Consider the following 17243-nt stretch of genomic DNA (forward strand, 5'->3'; position numbering starts at 1 on the left):
AACATCCCAAACAACTAAATTTTCGAACTAGAGATGCAAAATAGTTCCTGGGAAGTCGCACGCAAAAAAAAAAAAAAAATCATACCCCAGGGCCCAGGGGCAAAACTAGCGCCTCTATTTCTCTAGAATCCATCAAAAATTGGCACATCAGCACAGATCCCCAGTTATATCATTAGTGCAAGGATGTAAAAGCACTACAATACAGGCATAAATATCAGTCTTCAATAGCCAAGAGCAGTACAGCAACATATCTTGAGCCATCTCCCAGGACATCCCAACCTTGAGAAGTATAGCAGCTGATCATAATTAACCACCAGCAATCAATCATTTGGAACATAAACAAAATTCTATTCGCATGCATTACAGTCATGCATGAACAAGGTTTCGTAGGTCACAACAGATGCACAATGAGTAACGAACGATATTGCTCTTGAATATGATCTAAAACTAACATGAGTACTCCTTATCCAGCAAAAATATGGGAGTATATTGTTATAATATCCTCAGAGTCCAGTCATCTGCAATGCGGACGTTGGGCTTCCGGACTGTAATTGCATCCGGGCTTGACCCTCCTCGCAGAGTGAGAGGACCAAGTTCAACGTCAGCCTCATGGTTTCCAGGTTCAATCACAGCTTTCTTTGCCCCCGATGGTAACCCTAGAAGAACAATCCTTTCTATAACGCAGTCTGAAGAGAACTTCCCTCCTAAATTGGCAGGGTGAACATTTACTGATGTTAGCTTGCGATCAGCAAAGATAAAACGGCGATGGATGTATGCCCCTTGCTCGAAGTCATAGCTTTTGCCATCGTCAACATAAAGCTCTCCTTCAGCAGCAAATGAACCATTCAGAGCTACCACCTGATCACACAAAGCAGCATGTGTTCCTAGTGAAACAGCTTTACTTGATGGAGCATATTAAAGATTGACTATTCACTGTCAGAATTTGATGGTGCAAACAGAAAGACCACAGTATTTGGCACCAGGATGCCTTACACCATTCAATGCAACTTCATAGTTATTGCAGCTGGTGATTATGATGCAAGAACGCAACAAACAAAAATAGGAAGGAATTATAAAGCAGTCATTGAAGGACATGGAAAAGGTCCAGCAGCATGTTATGTAGCGGAATAGTATGAATAGCATGGACAGGATCTATCTTTTTTCAATAAATCAACAACAATCACATAGTTTGCATGCATGATAAGAGAGATGTATACAAGCAAAGATGACAAAAGAGCACAAAGAGATGATGAAGATGATGATAGAGGGATTTTTAAGCACCGCATAAGTACTCGCAGCTGGCAAGCCCTCCAAATTACTCGGTAGCCTCCTCCTAGTCTCAAATCTCCAGCTTCTTCCTTCTCTCCATGTTTCTCTCTCTTTTCTAGGCAGTGCCCTATGGTTGCTGCGCCCTTTCTTGGACGCCCCTGGCCAAGAAACTTTAATGTATATGTGATTCTTGCCAAACCCTACACCTTTCCTTATTTATAGCGAAGGGGGCAGCATAGGATGAAACCCTAGGCTCCTCTATACCAGCACAAGTGTAGAAACCACAGGACTCTTGTGTCACCACTCTAGAAATCTCGAGGTATCACGGCCACTAGGATTGAATCCTCCTAGTGGCATCTAGCCAGGGAAAAACCTTAGTAGTTGGTGGCCATCTAGGAAACCCAAAGCTTGGCCGATCGCCTCTAGGGCTTCTAGAAGAAGTCGGCCACCTAGGATTAGCCCTAGGAGCCGGCTACTCTAGTAAACCCCCGTGTAGGATGAGTCCATGTTCAGGTATGAAATATCAGCCTAATATGACTCTCATTATGCCAATCCATATAAACGAATACATATACCAAGGGTTTGATTCACCTGATCAAACCGAGCCTAAGTTTGGTGACAACTCAAGAGAGATCCAAGAAGGTCAAGGTTGATGGACTAGTGTAGGATGCCGAGGCCCTGGATCTTTAAGCTACCATGTTCTTACTAGATGGGTGTATTACAGTCACAATAAAGCAAGGTGGACCAGCCTCCCTATATATAAACATGTATAATTATGCTCATCCTTGGTTGATAGAGTGGATAGAGAAGTCTTCTTTATACATAGCAATTGTTCTTACAATTTAATCCCTCCACCTTCTTCTATCCTCAATTGATTGTTGAGAAAAATCATTACCCCAGCAAACCCATCGTTAATCGATCTCATGGCCCATCAGAATCCTAGATCACGTGCAAACATAACAGAAAATTGATGAGATGCAAAACTAATTTTGAATAATATTTTGTTTATTTGAAATAAATAATAATTACAATATGAACACCAAGTTGGTTAAAACATTGCTTGGTACCAAGACTCCAAGGAGCGATAATCCTTATTGAAATAATCCTTACTCATACTCGTTCCAAGAAGCAATAAACTATTGTGCTCCCTACAAGGGCATGGTCCATAATGTATTCCGAAGGTGCAACCTAGGCAACGAAAAAGGGGCATGATACTTCAACTAGAGGAGCGACCTGTTGGTTCACCAAACCCCGACCCAGCGTATCTCCAGGTCCGAAGGGATTCAACACAAAGAAGAGAGAAAAAAAGGAAGATCACCTCGATGGTTTGAATACAAGAGGCAATTGTCCCATCAAACCACCTAGCCTCATCCAGGTGCCCCATTGTTGATATACAAGTTTGGCTACAAATTTATTGAACTAAAATCATTGTAGAGAGTCATGCCCTCAAGAGAGAGGACTAGTTGCATGATGTGCATACAAGACCATCTAAAACATCTCCAACTCTGATAGTGAACTTCCAAGAGATAGTTGTTCAGTATGACGCGTACCCAACATACCAATGCGGAATCAACTACTATGATGACCACAAGAAAATAACCACTCCGAACTGCTATTGACACTATATATAATGGCAGCCAAAGATACCCAACCTCACCCATACCAACAAACAATTTTCAAGTGTCCAGAATGATCCAACAATTTTCAAGTGTCCAGAATGATCCAATTCTCCCCATGGAAAACATTCCATTCACTTGGTCATTCTGCCAAAACAATGATACTTAATGGACTCTTTTTTGGTTCTAAGGCCGATGTGTGACACGACCCAATATTGTTTATAACTGTGTACAAAGGAGACAGCCATGATATTTCAATTTCTTCCTATGTTGAATATGCAAATGGCTTTTAGGGTGCATCCCACTTCTAACAATCATTGATTATAGAGGAAATAGATCTTAACCCTAATAACAAATTAGAATAGACTACCGTATGTCACTTCATACTTGCAAGGCCACCCACAAGTTACAAAGAACTTCAGACTTAGAATAGGCCATAGAAGATTTGGAAGAAAATGTTGAGCATCCGATAATGGAGAAAAATGCAGGAGATTGGTTCTCTTTGCTAGGGATATGTAACTCATCTACTCACATGACTGACAGACGACTCCATATATATGCTTAAGAGGTTCAGATAACAAAAATGAAGTTGATGTTACCCACTTACAAACAGCACCAACACCTATAGAATCCCACGAAAGGATTGAAGCCAAGATATCAAGTGGAAGAAAAATAAGCTAATGATGATTAGGCAAGGTTGCTTCGGTTTTGATGTCCATCCCAATGATCATGGACAGAGATACTTTGCCTTAGAGCCAACAATCATGGACAGATATGCTGTCTTAAAGAATGTGCAGAATCCTCTATGTTGCCAATAGTGTTCTAGGCTCAAATGGCCCAGAAGAACATGCCCAAATACTCAAAAACACTTCTCTTGGGAGCACGCCAGAGGACTAAATACTTCCCACTGACCAAGATGATCTCCTGTCTACTTGAGGAGAGCAAAAATGAATTCATGTCCTCCAAGATCTTTTCTAGATAAATATTATTATAGTCACTAGCTTGAAAGCAGATCCTAAATGGAGAACTCTTACCCTTCTATATTGATGTCTAGGACCACACAATTTCTAGTAGTACATTGAAACCCGATATCAAGTTGTCCATCTCCAGGCAATCATTACAGATGACACTAGGCCAAACATTAAGTTCCTGAAGGCAAGACCCAACTAAATATTGGCCATAAAATACTCTTATGAACAAAAGAGCCACAAAATATCAATTAAAAAAAATAAACTATTCCAGAAATCTAAAGAATGCTCACTAATTATGTCTTAAGAACCATCATGATTAAGAATGATGAACACAATTTTTGGAATACCAATACAAGCTCTGTTTAAGTTATGAGAGAAGTGGCTGCAAAATAATAACTTGTAAGAACCACTCAAGGAGAATATTCTATGCCCGAACACAAGAAGTGTGTAGATGGAAAAAGCAAAGGACCTTAGTAAAGCACTTTTAGCAAAAATAAAACATACTTTACAAATCGAGAACTCACATATAGAATAAACTATCAAACTACCAGAACATACTCAACTATCCAACATAGAGCTATTAAAAAGTGAAAGCTATAGCCCGATCTCCTGGCAGCACACCATGGCCTATGGTTTGCTAAACCGTACTGAACCGACCAATTTGAAGCATGCCAAACTAGCTGGTTCGGTGCATAACCAGTCGGCTATCAGCACCATATTCGCTTACATCGTTTATAGTCACTCATCCCGACCCTAGTGCCTCTGCATTGTTTTTTCGTCCGATTTCAGCTTCATCTATCCCCTTCCCTTGAAACCCAAATCTCCATCCCATCGCTCGATAATGACGATGACGTCACCAACAAGGTCTGGTAAGTCCCTCTCTCCTCTCCCCTCCCTCTCCCTCTCTCCCTCAACAACAATGACCTCTTGCTCTCTCTCCCTCTCTCCCCCTCACGATGACGGCCTCTCAGCACGCTCTCTCTCGGCCTCTCTCTCCCCCCTCTCTCTCCCTCTCTCCATCCCTCCCTCTCCCTCTCCCTCCCTCTATCTCTCTTTTCCTCTCCTTCTCCCTCTCCCCCTCCCTCTCCGACTCCCTATTACGGTGTGCGCTAGAACAGCATGGTACAGATCTGTACCATGCCAAACAAATCGCCAACCAATATGCCCTCCAATACCAACTCGGCAAACCTTGCCATTGGCCACCTAATAGGATCTCTTTGCATTTAACTACACAGAGCATACAGAAATGGGGTGTTTTAAATCCATGCAGTGAGCATTCTTCTTACAAAGTGAAACAAACCCAAATAGCCCTATGAAGAAAGATGCTTTTAGACAGTTTAGAAGGCACAAGTAAGAAAGGAACAAAATCAAGAGGCACCATCCAATTCACAAGTAGCAGCAAACCAGCAACAAAATCAAGGACTAGCAAAAACTATAGAAACACCGACACCAGTTGTAATTGTTCAAAAAGGTTCTATTTTTCAAGAATTTCTTTATTCTTTTTTTTGTTGCATTCAGTGAGATCTAGTATGAGCAAGTATGGGCGAATGTCAGATAGTCTTTTTGTAAGAAGAAGCACATGTAATTCAAATTACACGTCGCGTCCATATCATACCTGTATAAATACCAATACTCATCAAAGACTTAACGGGTACATGTTTCATACTTGTGTTAAGTATCCTTTTTTCAAAATTTTAAAACAATCTAGATATTTCCTGGATACACCTTAGATATTTTCTCGATACCTCCAAAAAAGAGGAGGGTCAATTTTGTAGTCTATTGATATTAATATTAAAACAAGAAGTATGGATTACAATCTATGAAATAATGACCAATGATGAGCCTGTAAAAGTTAATGCTACCATATAGAGTATAGACTAAATTATTTTATTAGGCTGCTATGCTTTATCGATGCTTTTTTATAATATATAAATATTGATTCATCAGCAATATATATGTATGCATGCATGTATACATACACACAAACAACAGATATAATATATATATATATATATATATATATATATATATGTACAGACATATGTCTGCAGCACATATGCATGCAAGTCTACATGAATATGCATCCATATATATATATATATATATATATATATATATATATATATATATATATATATATATATATATATATATTTCTTGGCATATCCTAAACATATCATATCCTACCTTTCAAGATTTATCATATTGGCGAATTTTTGTAGTGCCATATCCGTATTATGTATCCATGACCATGCTTCATATGTCTATTGTATAACTACTGATAAAACACCCAATAACCTTAATATTTCCCCTATAGTCAATAAATGCCAGGCAAACTCTTGAAAGAATCTCATTTGGCATACATCTCATAACATAATGTATTGGATTAAACTAGTGAACTTGGTTGTTATCCAATCCATTCAAATCTTTAGAATATAGTCGACCATATCTTTCATTTTCTAAAACAAGGTAGATGAATTTCAAAACGAACCACGGTCAAGTTTATAGATCATTTTCACACATACACACGAGCACACTCACACACACATTTGCACATATGCAAGTGAATGTGCATGTACTGCAAATCAAAACCTTCTACTTTTATACAAGGTTCGTCGAATCGGTACCGAAACCTGTACCGGTCAGCGACCAGTACGGTTTGGTACCGATTCAAATTGAACCGAATCAACAGGTTCCACAGTGGGTTGTCACAGCCCCACAGTGGGTTGTCACAGCCCCACAGCGGGGCCCCGAATCCGGTTTGCACTGAATCCGAGTAGAACCGAACGGAACTATCCGGTTTCGGCCGGTTTCGGCCACATCCAATCAAATTCCGGCTCCTAGAGGGCCGGAACTGTTTTCCATTGGAGAACCGAACCGGTCGGAGACCGGGTCGCCTCAGTTCGAGCTGAACTAGCCGATTCAGCTCGGTCCAGCAATCCTTACTTTCATATAACTTCTCCAAAGATCTAGATGATATAGACATTCATGAAGAAGTATCTCTTCTTTTTTTCAATATCTCTTCTTTTCCCTCCACAAAATCCTCCCACTGTGGATCTTTCTCTTCCCAATCCAACGGATGGGTTAGGGCAAATCAAGTCAAATCAAGACCCAGATCCTAACTTTGGCTATTTAATCTTATGCCAATCATAATCCTCCAAAACCCATATGTCAGTATACGAACCTAGGGTATGTAGCAAGAAGAAAATAAACTGATAGGAAATTAAGTCCTTAGACTATAGCAGTATCGTGCCTCAATTGGTCAACCCAAAAGGAAGCATACTTTGTTTATATCATGCATATTATTAACAGAAGAACATCAAAGATCAAATTGCATACGACAAACTTATTTTAGATATAGTAGCATTTTTAATTAAACAATCATGAAAGGCGAATTTCCATATACAAGTTTTACAAATGGACCCTATTACTTCAGATAAATGTGTTCATAGAAAGATAAAATTCACATGTATTACAGCACAATTACAGATGGAACCACAAACTAAAAACAAAAGAACATATCTAAGTAAGGATTAAAGGACAAGTTGCCTCTATTATGCACTAAAGTGCAATAAGCTTAATTTTTGAATTTGAGAGGGGGTGGGGAGGGGAGGAGACACAAGGCAAGCATGCAAAATTTAGATTTTATACATCCACAGGAGATACATTCCTTATGAAACAACATAAATATAGGAAGGTTCTTCATTTAATCAAAGTTCTTATTGCTTCTAGAAGACATTATAGATGATCTATGGAGTAAACCCCCTTTTAAATGAATTCAATTAATAGGATAACATCTCAGAACCTATTTCAACATTTAAAAAATAAAATTATCTGAAAATGCCTTGCTGGAAAAAATAATAATACAAAGATTTTTACAGGTCTATGGATTTGTTAAAAATCCATAAACCAATCATATATGATAAGATATAAGGAAATAAAGCAAATCTCATAAATTCATGCGCTTATTTTAATTACATGTTATTATTCAAGCAAAAAAAAAATGAAAATTGAAATTCAACATCTTTCTGACGATGTAAAAGCTTAACCATAGACATGACAAATCATAATTTCATGCTACAATATGCATGTATGCTTTGAACAAATCCCAACATCATTCTGATTAGAATGAATAATAAAGTTGCTTTTTAGACAACATCACATTTCTCTGCCTATCAGATGGAAAATTCACTGCATAAGAGACAACATAAAAGGAAGGCAACATAAAAGGAAATCTAGGGCTCAGCAGGTAACAAAAATCGTAAAGGGTATAAAAGACATACCAGGGTGTAAGGATCATTCACCATTTGAGTGGAACTACGCCTAAATCTGTCCTTCCTGGGTATTATAGTTCCTGCCCTCTGGAAAGTGGGTATGCTGTCTTCCGAAACTTCCAGTTTGTGAGATACACCACCGGTATATGAAACTCCATTTCTCAGGTTATACCAAGACTGCCCATCAGGAAGATAAACTGACACAGATTTTTGCCTCTGTTCAACATCAAGAGTACATAGGAAGAAGTCCTCAAATTGCAGTCGCAGTTAAAAAATATAGACAGATAGATAATAGTAAATAGAGAGTAAATCATATAAGGTACCTCTTCGTAAATCCCTTGGACCAACAAACTTGGCCCAACCATGAAAGCCTCACCACTGTTATATGTTTCTTTATCAGCAGGAAATTCTAGCCAGAGAGGGCGCATCACAGGGATGCCACTTACACTAGCCTCTCTGAATAGCGTATAATAATATGGTAACAATGAATATCGAACATGTACTGCCTCTCTTATCAGGGCAGTGCTGTGCTCTCTGTATCATGGCCAGTGTAATCAAATCAGAAAGTCATAATGTTAGCCAAACGACAAAGAACAATCTCCATGTTTAGAAATTTTTGGGCATTACAGAAATAAGATGTTGTGAGAAGCCAAGATGTATTGAAGTAAGTTGATAGGATAATCAAGTTTCACTAACAAATGGAAATTGGACAAGACAATATATATGTCTGGTTTTTGCATTCATACATGCATATATATATATATATATATATATATATATATATATATATATATATATATATATATATATATATATATATATATATATATATATATATATATATATATATATATATATAAAGATTAGGAATTTGGAACATATGAAAATGCACTAAGTCTAGCAACATAAAAGCACTAGAAACAATCAGAATTTACTTCCTGACTTAAATTTTTCCATATTACTGCTTATTTTTCTAATAATATATGAAGGACTTGCCGTGAAGGTCCATAGAGTATTCTTGACGCACAACCAAGATATCAAAAATCAAGGGACTGGACAATTCAAGTTCCAGGTCAGTACAGTAAGTATTGCTGTACATACTATACCAGTATAGTGTATTAGCCCACACTGCTCGGGCCAGCTGACCTGGCCATGTTTAGCCTCATTTCTTCCTTTTCTCCCCTGTTTTAATGCTCATTTTTCATGAAAATATGGTAGCTGTAGTGATTTAAATGCTGGAACCACTATTGATACTCTGGATTGCCAGTTAAATGTGTTTCATGGTGTAATACATAATTTCATATAGCTATCATAAAATGAGAACTATACTTATGCATTTAATACAAAGTCAAGCAGCACAATCTAGCACTTGGAGAGCTCCCTACTACCTTTCACTCACTCTCTCACCTTCACATGATATTTAAGACAAAATAGGGGGATTTAGCTGTCCTGCCCAGTAACAAGAGGTTCGGGCTCATTCTCCTCTTGTTTGGCACTGTTTGGGTGGCCCAGTCCCATATACCGGGGCTTATTGTGGCCCCAAGTACTAGTTCTACAGTATCAGTTGGCATGTGGTCAGGGCCAGAGTGCCTGATAAACCATGAGCAAAATTAAGTTTGCCACTTATGCTACTATGATGAGTAAATTGAACATCAAGCAGGTGAAATAGCATATTTGACAGCCAGTGCAAGAAAGCAGTGTTGAAGGTCCAAAAAGCAACATTCGTCTATAGAACGTCCTAATCGACCCCCAGAGGAATATGTGTTTCTAAAAGATCTTTGATACTATGCCCAATTCCGAAGTTAGTTCTATACATACGACCAGTAACGAGAAAAATAAATGCAATACCTAAATGATGATGAACAATATCGGCCAACCACAAACTTTGCGTTTGTGGATGGAATCCCCCAAAAAGGGTTAGAATGGCAGTTCCGGCTCCTTGGGAAGTACCAAATAAAGGACTACTCGAATCAGGGTTCTGAGCATAAAGATTCCATTGACCTGTAAAAAATGGTCCCAATTTGTGGTTGTTTTACATACATAGGTAACTCTGCTCATGGTACATCATTAAACAATAAAAATGTCATCCGTAAATATCAAAAGATGAAGAACAAACTTCTGCATTCACTTGGACTTGACTCACAAAACAAAAGAAATAAATGTCAGAATAAAAGTGTATATTGTATACTATGTCAAATGGTAGCAATAATAGATGAGTGCTTGAATAACAGGAAGGGTGCAAGTTTAAGAGCTGAAGCAAGATTTGAGACTTTTGTGGCAACCATAGTTCCCAGTTACTAAGCTCCTGTGAGTAAGATGGCATACTAGCAATTATGATAATACAAATTCCATGAGACAGTAATGAATATATTACCCGAATAACCAAGGTTCCCGTCTCCTAGTGTCTTGATGGGCATGAGCTCTAAAGAAAGGGTAGTAAGCACCTAGCTGGTACCAACGCACTAACAGTTCTGGTTCTGGGTTGCCAAAGAATCCACCAACATCGGCACCTATATAAATTGCAAATATCAGCCATGTCCACGGAAAAGGAGACAGCAGCGAAGTCTAATGACCAAGTCTACTTACCAGAGAATGTCATGCCAGTAAGACCAAGTGTTAAAATCATTGGAACTGATGCTCTGAGATGGTCCCAATCTGCAGTATTATCTCCAGTCCATACTGCACCATACCGTTGACTTCCAGCAAAGAAAGCCCTTGACAAGACAAATGGCCTATCTTTTCCATTACCTCTCTTTAGAAGTCCATTTGATGTAGCCATGTGGAAGTAGTACCCATATGCATTATGTAACTCTCGGTGCTCTACATCTCCATAATGTATGGCATCCCTAGGCATGCTAATCTGATGAAGACAAAATGATTTTTAAATAGCAGAAGCAGTAAAATATGTTGTTTTAAAGCATCAAATTCACATACACTAACACATGTTGTTCATATAAGGCGTCACATTGTAGTGTTTGATAATTGATATGGTTAAATGCCAAAGAGATCACTTTGAGTCAAAAAAGAAACAATGTACTCAACCTTTGAATTGGTCTGATATACTAAATAACCAGGTCTACAATAGTAAACTTACCGACCGGTAAAAAGAGATAGAGCATCCAGTATCATATGGCATGAAGAACCTGTTTGAGGGTCAAAATTACATTATGTGAAACTCGAGCATAAAAGACAACTGTTCTTTGATGCTCTCTGCTTTTGCTGGCATTTTTACAAACTATGATCTAACAGAAGTGAATATGCACAACACTTATGCTTCGTCCTATATGGTTGACGGAGCAAACTGAAGAATATGCAATATTATTTCTTCTTTTGTTCAAATTAGATTTAAAACAACATCCTTAAATTCAAGCCTAATTCTTCTTCGTCAAGCACGGAAAACTCTAAAAATAGTGGCACGAAAACTTTAACCTTTTTAGTGCAGCCAGAGGAGAATATAATTATCCAACGAGGTAGACAATATACTTAGCAGAAGCAGAGACAAAGGATTGAAAAGGGTTTGGCAAATAAATCATAGATTATCCTTTTTGGAAAAAAGCCAATTGTATATAGAGGCTTCTCGCAGGTTAAGGAGAACATGGTCATGATTTTCTCTAAGGGCTCCTATTGCCCAATAAATGCTCATAATCATTAATTAATGTAATAATAAAAGTTAAATTCTTGTGGAAACTAACAATGAAGGACACCAAGACAACTCTGAAACACAACCCCAGAGGTTCTAAGACTACCTAAACATACAACCAAAAAGAACTTTTAAAAGTATTTTTGGCCAAAGTAGACTCGAAATTTTATTTCAACACTACAAATAAGTGGAAACTAAGCAAACAAGGGACTCAAATAGCTAAATAAAAGAAAGTCTAAAAAAAATATCAAAATAAGAGATATGAGAACTTTCAAGCTTAAAAACAAATACAAGAGAATGAGTCGTAACTGAAAAAGTAGTTGTTTAGGGACCAGACCTAAGCAATTCCACTTGGAGCCCTTCTTCCAACAAGCTAGCATTATTCTGCTTCATTTCTTAGAGTCCTAATTCAGATTTCATCTAGCTTATCACAAACAACAAGGGAGCAACCAATGATACTAAAGATTGAGATAGATATCGGTGCAGACACATTCTTTTATTTTCCCACATTTCCAATCAGCTGTCAAACCCCCCATGATTAGAAGGAAAACTTGTAGAAGAATTAGGTCTATACGACAAAGATTGAGCAACACAAACCAACACATCAAATGTCTCTATATTCTAGTCTCAGTAGTTTCCCCACTAGGTAATCACACAGATGCTCATATCTAGTCTTTGGTGAGTCACCTATTTCTACCCAATATCATGTTGTTTCTTTTTTTACAACCTCAACAGTACCAGAAGGTTCTCTTTCAGAGCAAACTTCTTATTCAAATGCATTGGTCACCATTATCAAATAAATGTTAATTATATATTATGGGCATATACATTTTTCAACAATTTGTTGTTTACCTCCCAGCTCACCCACTCCCATAGCCTTTAGCAGAGTTTATACACATTCATTTTAGATCATTCCCTGGAAAAGAACTTTTAACCAAAAGGTGATCTATGTAAGATAGGGACCGTGGTTGCATATTATCAGAGATGTCCTACCATGTATTAAGAAGAAGAAGAAGAAGAAGAAGAATTAATACATATTTTCGCAAAAGTGAGCTTTCAAATGAGATTTACTCATAAAGTTTCATCTCCACAAAATTAAAAGCTAAAAGTAGCAAGTCATATCAGACATATCATCTTTGATACAAGTTTTGAAGGCACAGTTTCAGGTTCAGTTTTGGCCTGGTCTTTGGGGTCTTATTATTAGCAATTTGATGGCTTTAAAAGTTTGGCTCCATTTTTCAAAATTCCGGCCAACAAATAAGAAAATTTAAAAAAAGAAAAATAAAAGAAGCCAAGAAAATTGTTACATAACATTTTAGAGTATTTTGTATTATATAGATCATTATTTGTGTAGTCTTGACAATTTATGCCTAAAGTTAATGCTACATATAAGTGAAATTAGACTTGCTCATATTTTGTTTTGTGAGTTCATGTGTGACTTCTTGACTTCAGTTATTTGCAAGTTTATTATATTTTACTTTTAGTAGGACACACAAATATATTAATTTGGGTTTTTATATATATTTTTGTCATTAAATGATTGCTTGATCAAATGCCTTGTAACTCGTGTACATAATATTCCTTAAGTTACTAATAATAAGAGTGTTTTCGGGAGGGTCTGCTTATCAAATGTTAAACTTATAATCTATCTCCTCTTTTAACTCAAGAAAAGAAAACAAAAACCACTAAAAAGTGATCCTGCATATCCTACATACTTAATAATAAAAGATAAAATAAATATATAAAAATTTAAAAAACACTAACATTAAACCTAGAAAAAGTCATGTATGGCTTGTTTCAGTCAGTTTCAAACAAAACTGGACTGATACTAGACAATTTCAGCTGAAAGTCACCAAAGCCACAGAAATCGACTAAAACTCAAAACTTGAGGTCAGGTTATATTCATTCTCAGCTGAAAAGGATCAATTTGATCCGAAACTTGAAACATTCCTTCAATATGATTCATAAGAATCAATTCCCTCATTTAGATCAAGCTGTCTCCAATTAAGAGGTGATGGTCATAAAGCAATACAAATCAATAGAAGGAAACATCATATGTTCGCCATAAATGTCATGAATTTATCCAAACTATAAGTGAGTAAAATTGCAAGATTAATTTGAAACAAATCCAGTTATGCATAAAAAATCATTTTTGTTCATATATTTTTGGGTGCTCATAATTCCGTCATAGACAGCTAATTGGCAAAATATCTTAACGTTTAATATAAGATGGGTAGGAAAATGCAAGTATAAAATGGACAGGAGCGAACAAAACTATACATGCACTTAATTATTCAGCGCTAAATCATCTGATTGGTTGATTATTAGAAGGACTCGGTGACAGAGGAATCTTGTTGGAATAAAGAAATATATACATAAATACATAAATATAACTTAGATTTTTTTGGTTTCTTCAAAGAAGATTTTTTTGGTTTCTTCAAAGAAGAATTTTTTAGTGGAAAATCATTGAGGATATTCAAACTGTTGCCTTATGGATCAATGCTTTGTCTAGAGCACAGAGAAATCTTATAAAACCAAAGAAAGCCATACTAGGAGTAATAGCAAAGAAATTCTCAGAAGCCAAGGTCTTAGTTATCCAAAGCAAGTGCAAGTGCACGAGTAGATGGGATTGCAGGTGCAACAAAGTTGATCTCTCAAAAATAATTTCGAATAGGAAGAGCCTAGACAGCAGGTATAGAACAAGTTTGTTCAGAGATTTAGAGGCACATATGGCACCCTATGTAGAAGGTAGAAGTTTCTTGCTAATAAGGACATGATCATTTACTTGAATCCCCTTATTTAAAATTTCACTATATGCTCATAAATTAATTGGACACCCCTTATGTAGGTCACATCAAGCAGGCTTACTGTAACATGTTCCAGTGCCCTTGTAAATAAAGATGAATCCTACAATGTCTACAAATGCCTCCAAAATTTGGACATTTTGTAAGAACTAGATCTTTATTGAGGGTTCCAGCATCTTTGCTATTAATTATCCTCATTACCAGTTAACAAGGATAGAAAAGGGAGGACAGATGAATGTACAATTTTGAAGGACCATAGCAAAATGGCAACTTAACAAGTCACTTGAACTATTGTGCAAAGGTTGATGTTATAATTTTTCCATCAAAGCCTATGGGATTTTAAGTATATTTCAACTATGACAAATTCTATACCTAGCTAATTTAGTCTGAATTTTGGTTATCCAAATGTAGTTTAAAGGACTCAATATTCTTTGACTCCAATCCATTGCTAGGATATCAAAATATCAAATCATTAACCTGTTAACCAAGAAGAAGTAAATTCTGCCTAGCAATGTGTCAAACGTTGTTTTCTGTCTTAGATTGAAGAGCAAACATATAGAGCTTATAAGCCACAGTACAGCTGCATATACCTCGGGGCCATTGAAGACCGAAGGCTCATTCATGTCATTCCATATATACAATGACGGAGTTGAGCCCGCATAGTTCTGAAAGGAGAATTTCTCAGCCCACCATTCTCGTATCTCTGGATTCAACATATCCGGATACGACGAGGAGCCTGGCCAGCACCACCCATCAAAATCCTTCCCTGTGGCGTCCTTCACATAGTACCCCCTCCCGGTTGCCTCCTTGTGTAAGTAGAAGGAATCATCCCGCTTGATGTGAGGGTCAACGATCGTCACCATGTGCCTCCCCTTGGCCGCCAACTTCCCCTGCATCTCCTTTGGGTTGGGGAACAGCAATCTGTCCCACGTGAAGTACCGCTTCCCGTCGGTGTGCTCGATGTCAAGCCACAGCACATCATAAGGAATATCATGCTCGTCGAACCCAGCATCCACAGATGCAACATCCTCCTCGTCCCGGTAATTCCACCGGCACTGATGGTAAGCCACGGCGAACTTCTGCGGCATCGCAGGGGTCCCGGTGATGCCGGTGTACTGCCGCAGTACGTCCTTGGGCTTGGGGCCAACAAAGAAGAAGGCATCAACAACCCCGGCCTCGCTCATCCACAAGGTGTCGATCCTGCCATTGGCCGGCGCGGCCGGGTCGTCCCACCCGGGGGCGAGGACATCAATCTGCATCTCGGCGGCATTGACCCAGAAGAAGCCAGAGGAGGATCGGGCGCCGTGGGAGAGCATGAAAGGAATGGAGCCATAGAGCCCAAAGGGAGAATCATGGAGGTACTCGAACACATCAAGGTTAAAGAGACGATAAGGCTCCGAGTACTCGATGCCGGGACCGCTGGTGGGGCGGAGGGCGAGGGACGTGGACGCGTGCTCGGGGATGCCGTAGACGAAGTCAGCGCCGTGGAACGAGACGTCGAAGCTGATCGACTGGGGACCGTGGGGCCGGGTGTCGGTGTGGCCCCGGAACTGCTCCTCCCAGTCCTCGCCGTCGTTCTTCTTGTCTCTCAGCTGCTCGAAGTCGAAGAGTCCGTGGGAATTGAGGGAGACGACGGGCTCTCGCAAGCCCTTCCGGCGGACCTGAATCTCGAAGGGGTCGTGGACGAGGACGGCCTCGAAGCCGTCTGCGAGGTAGAAGGAGGAGGATCCGGAGGCAGGGGAGGAGAGTCGGGAGAGCCAGAGGCGGCGGTCGTCAAGGTCGGGGAGGAGGGCGTCGGGGACCTGGAAGCGGCGGCGGGGGGCGGAGGTATCCTCGTCGATATGGAGGCGGAGGACGCCGCCCTGGTAGACGGAGATGCGGAGGAGGAGGGGGCGAGGGGGAACGGTGTCGGATTCGGGGTCGTCGACGGCGGTGGCCTGGCGGAGGGGTTGCGAGGGGAGGAGGCGGGCGGCGACGGTGCCGTCGGAGATGGAGACGTCCGCGACGGAGAGGGAGGGGACGGAGTGGGGCTTGCGGCCGCGGGCGCGCTTGCAGAAGGGGGTCTGTTTGCAGTTCCGGAACTCGTCCTTCTTCCAGGCGGAAGCGGCGGAGAAGAGGAGGAGGAGGAGGAGGAGAGGGACGAGGAGGAGGATCCGCGGAGATCGACTGGCCGGCGACAGCATGGTGGCGGCGGCGGCGGCTGGGGGGCGGGGGGGGGTTGGTGATGATGGGAGACGGGAGCTCTCAGGCCATGGAAGGGACTCTGTTACGGCTGGTCTGGTGGTTTTAAGGCAGCGAGTGGAAGGGGGGGGTGGTCTCGGAAGTAACCGCGGCCGTTGGATGGCGATCGAGCCGAGCTTTATCGAGCATGGTTCTGATCAAGCTTGCAGCCTTGCATAAACTTCAAGATCATGATTTGTTTATTATTATTTCGAGCTTGGAGTTTAATTTCAAATCAAGCCGATCACGAACTTATTTGATTAGTCTAATAATCGTAGATGAATCTAAAATTAATAATGAGATTAAATGAAGCTTGGTTCAAGATTGAATGAAAGCTCAGTTTTTAATTTCAAATTTGGTTTAAGATTTCCCTCAAACCTAAATTAACACTTAATTGATCTAAAGAATAAAAGGTGAGGAACCCCGCATTAGGCTTTCGAGTTTCTCTA

The 17243-nt window shown here is 39.5% G+C and overlaps 1 protein-coding gene across 1 annotated transcript; it reads right to left on the reverse strand.

Moving 5' to 3' along the window:
- Positions 1 to 155: 155 nt before the first annotated feature.
- On the reverse strand, positions 156 to 16903 carry RSW3 (Glycosyl hydrolases family 31 protein). Its single transcript, XM_008803722.6, has 6 exons — positions 15165 to 16903; positions 10717 to 10990; positions 10505 to 10640; positions 8454 to 8664; positions 8140 to 8346; positions 156 to 858 (listed from the first exon to the last, which is right to left on the reverse strand). The coding sequence occupies exons 1-6, from the start codon at positions 16755 to 16757 to the stop codon at positions 493 to 495; spliced, it is 2787 nt and encodes a 928-aa protein (XP_008801944.2). The 5' UTR covers positions 16758 to 16903; the 3' UTR covers positions 156 to 492.
- Positions 16904 to 17243: the final 340 nt, after the last annotated feature.

This window comes from Phoenix dactylifera, chromosome 7 (genome assembly GCF_051530095.1).
Source record: "Phoenix dactylifera cultivar Ajwa chromosome 7, Ajwa_hap1_PhDact_Kaust_v1.1, whole genome shotgun sequence".
Lineage (NCBI taxonomy): Eukaryota > Viridiplantae > Streptophyta > Magnoliopsida > Arecales > Arecaceae > Phoenix > Phoenix dactylifera.

Excerpts from the sequence above, each read along its gene's own strand:
- RSW3 (XM_008803722.6), bottom strand. The coding sequence starts at position 16,757 with ATGCTGTCGCCGGCCAGTCGATCTCCGCGGATCCTCCTCCTCGTCCCT. Across the intron at positions 10,991-15,164 it reads CGGTCTTCAATGGCCCCGAG|ATTAGCATGCCTAGGGATGC; the intron begins GTATATGCAGCT and ends TGTCTTCATCAG. Across the intron at positions 8,347-8,453 it reads TCCAAGGGATTTACGAAGAG|AGGCAAAAATCTGTGTCAGT; the intron begins GTACCTTATATG and ends GATGTTGAACAG.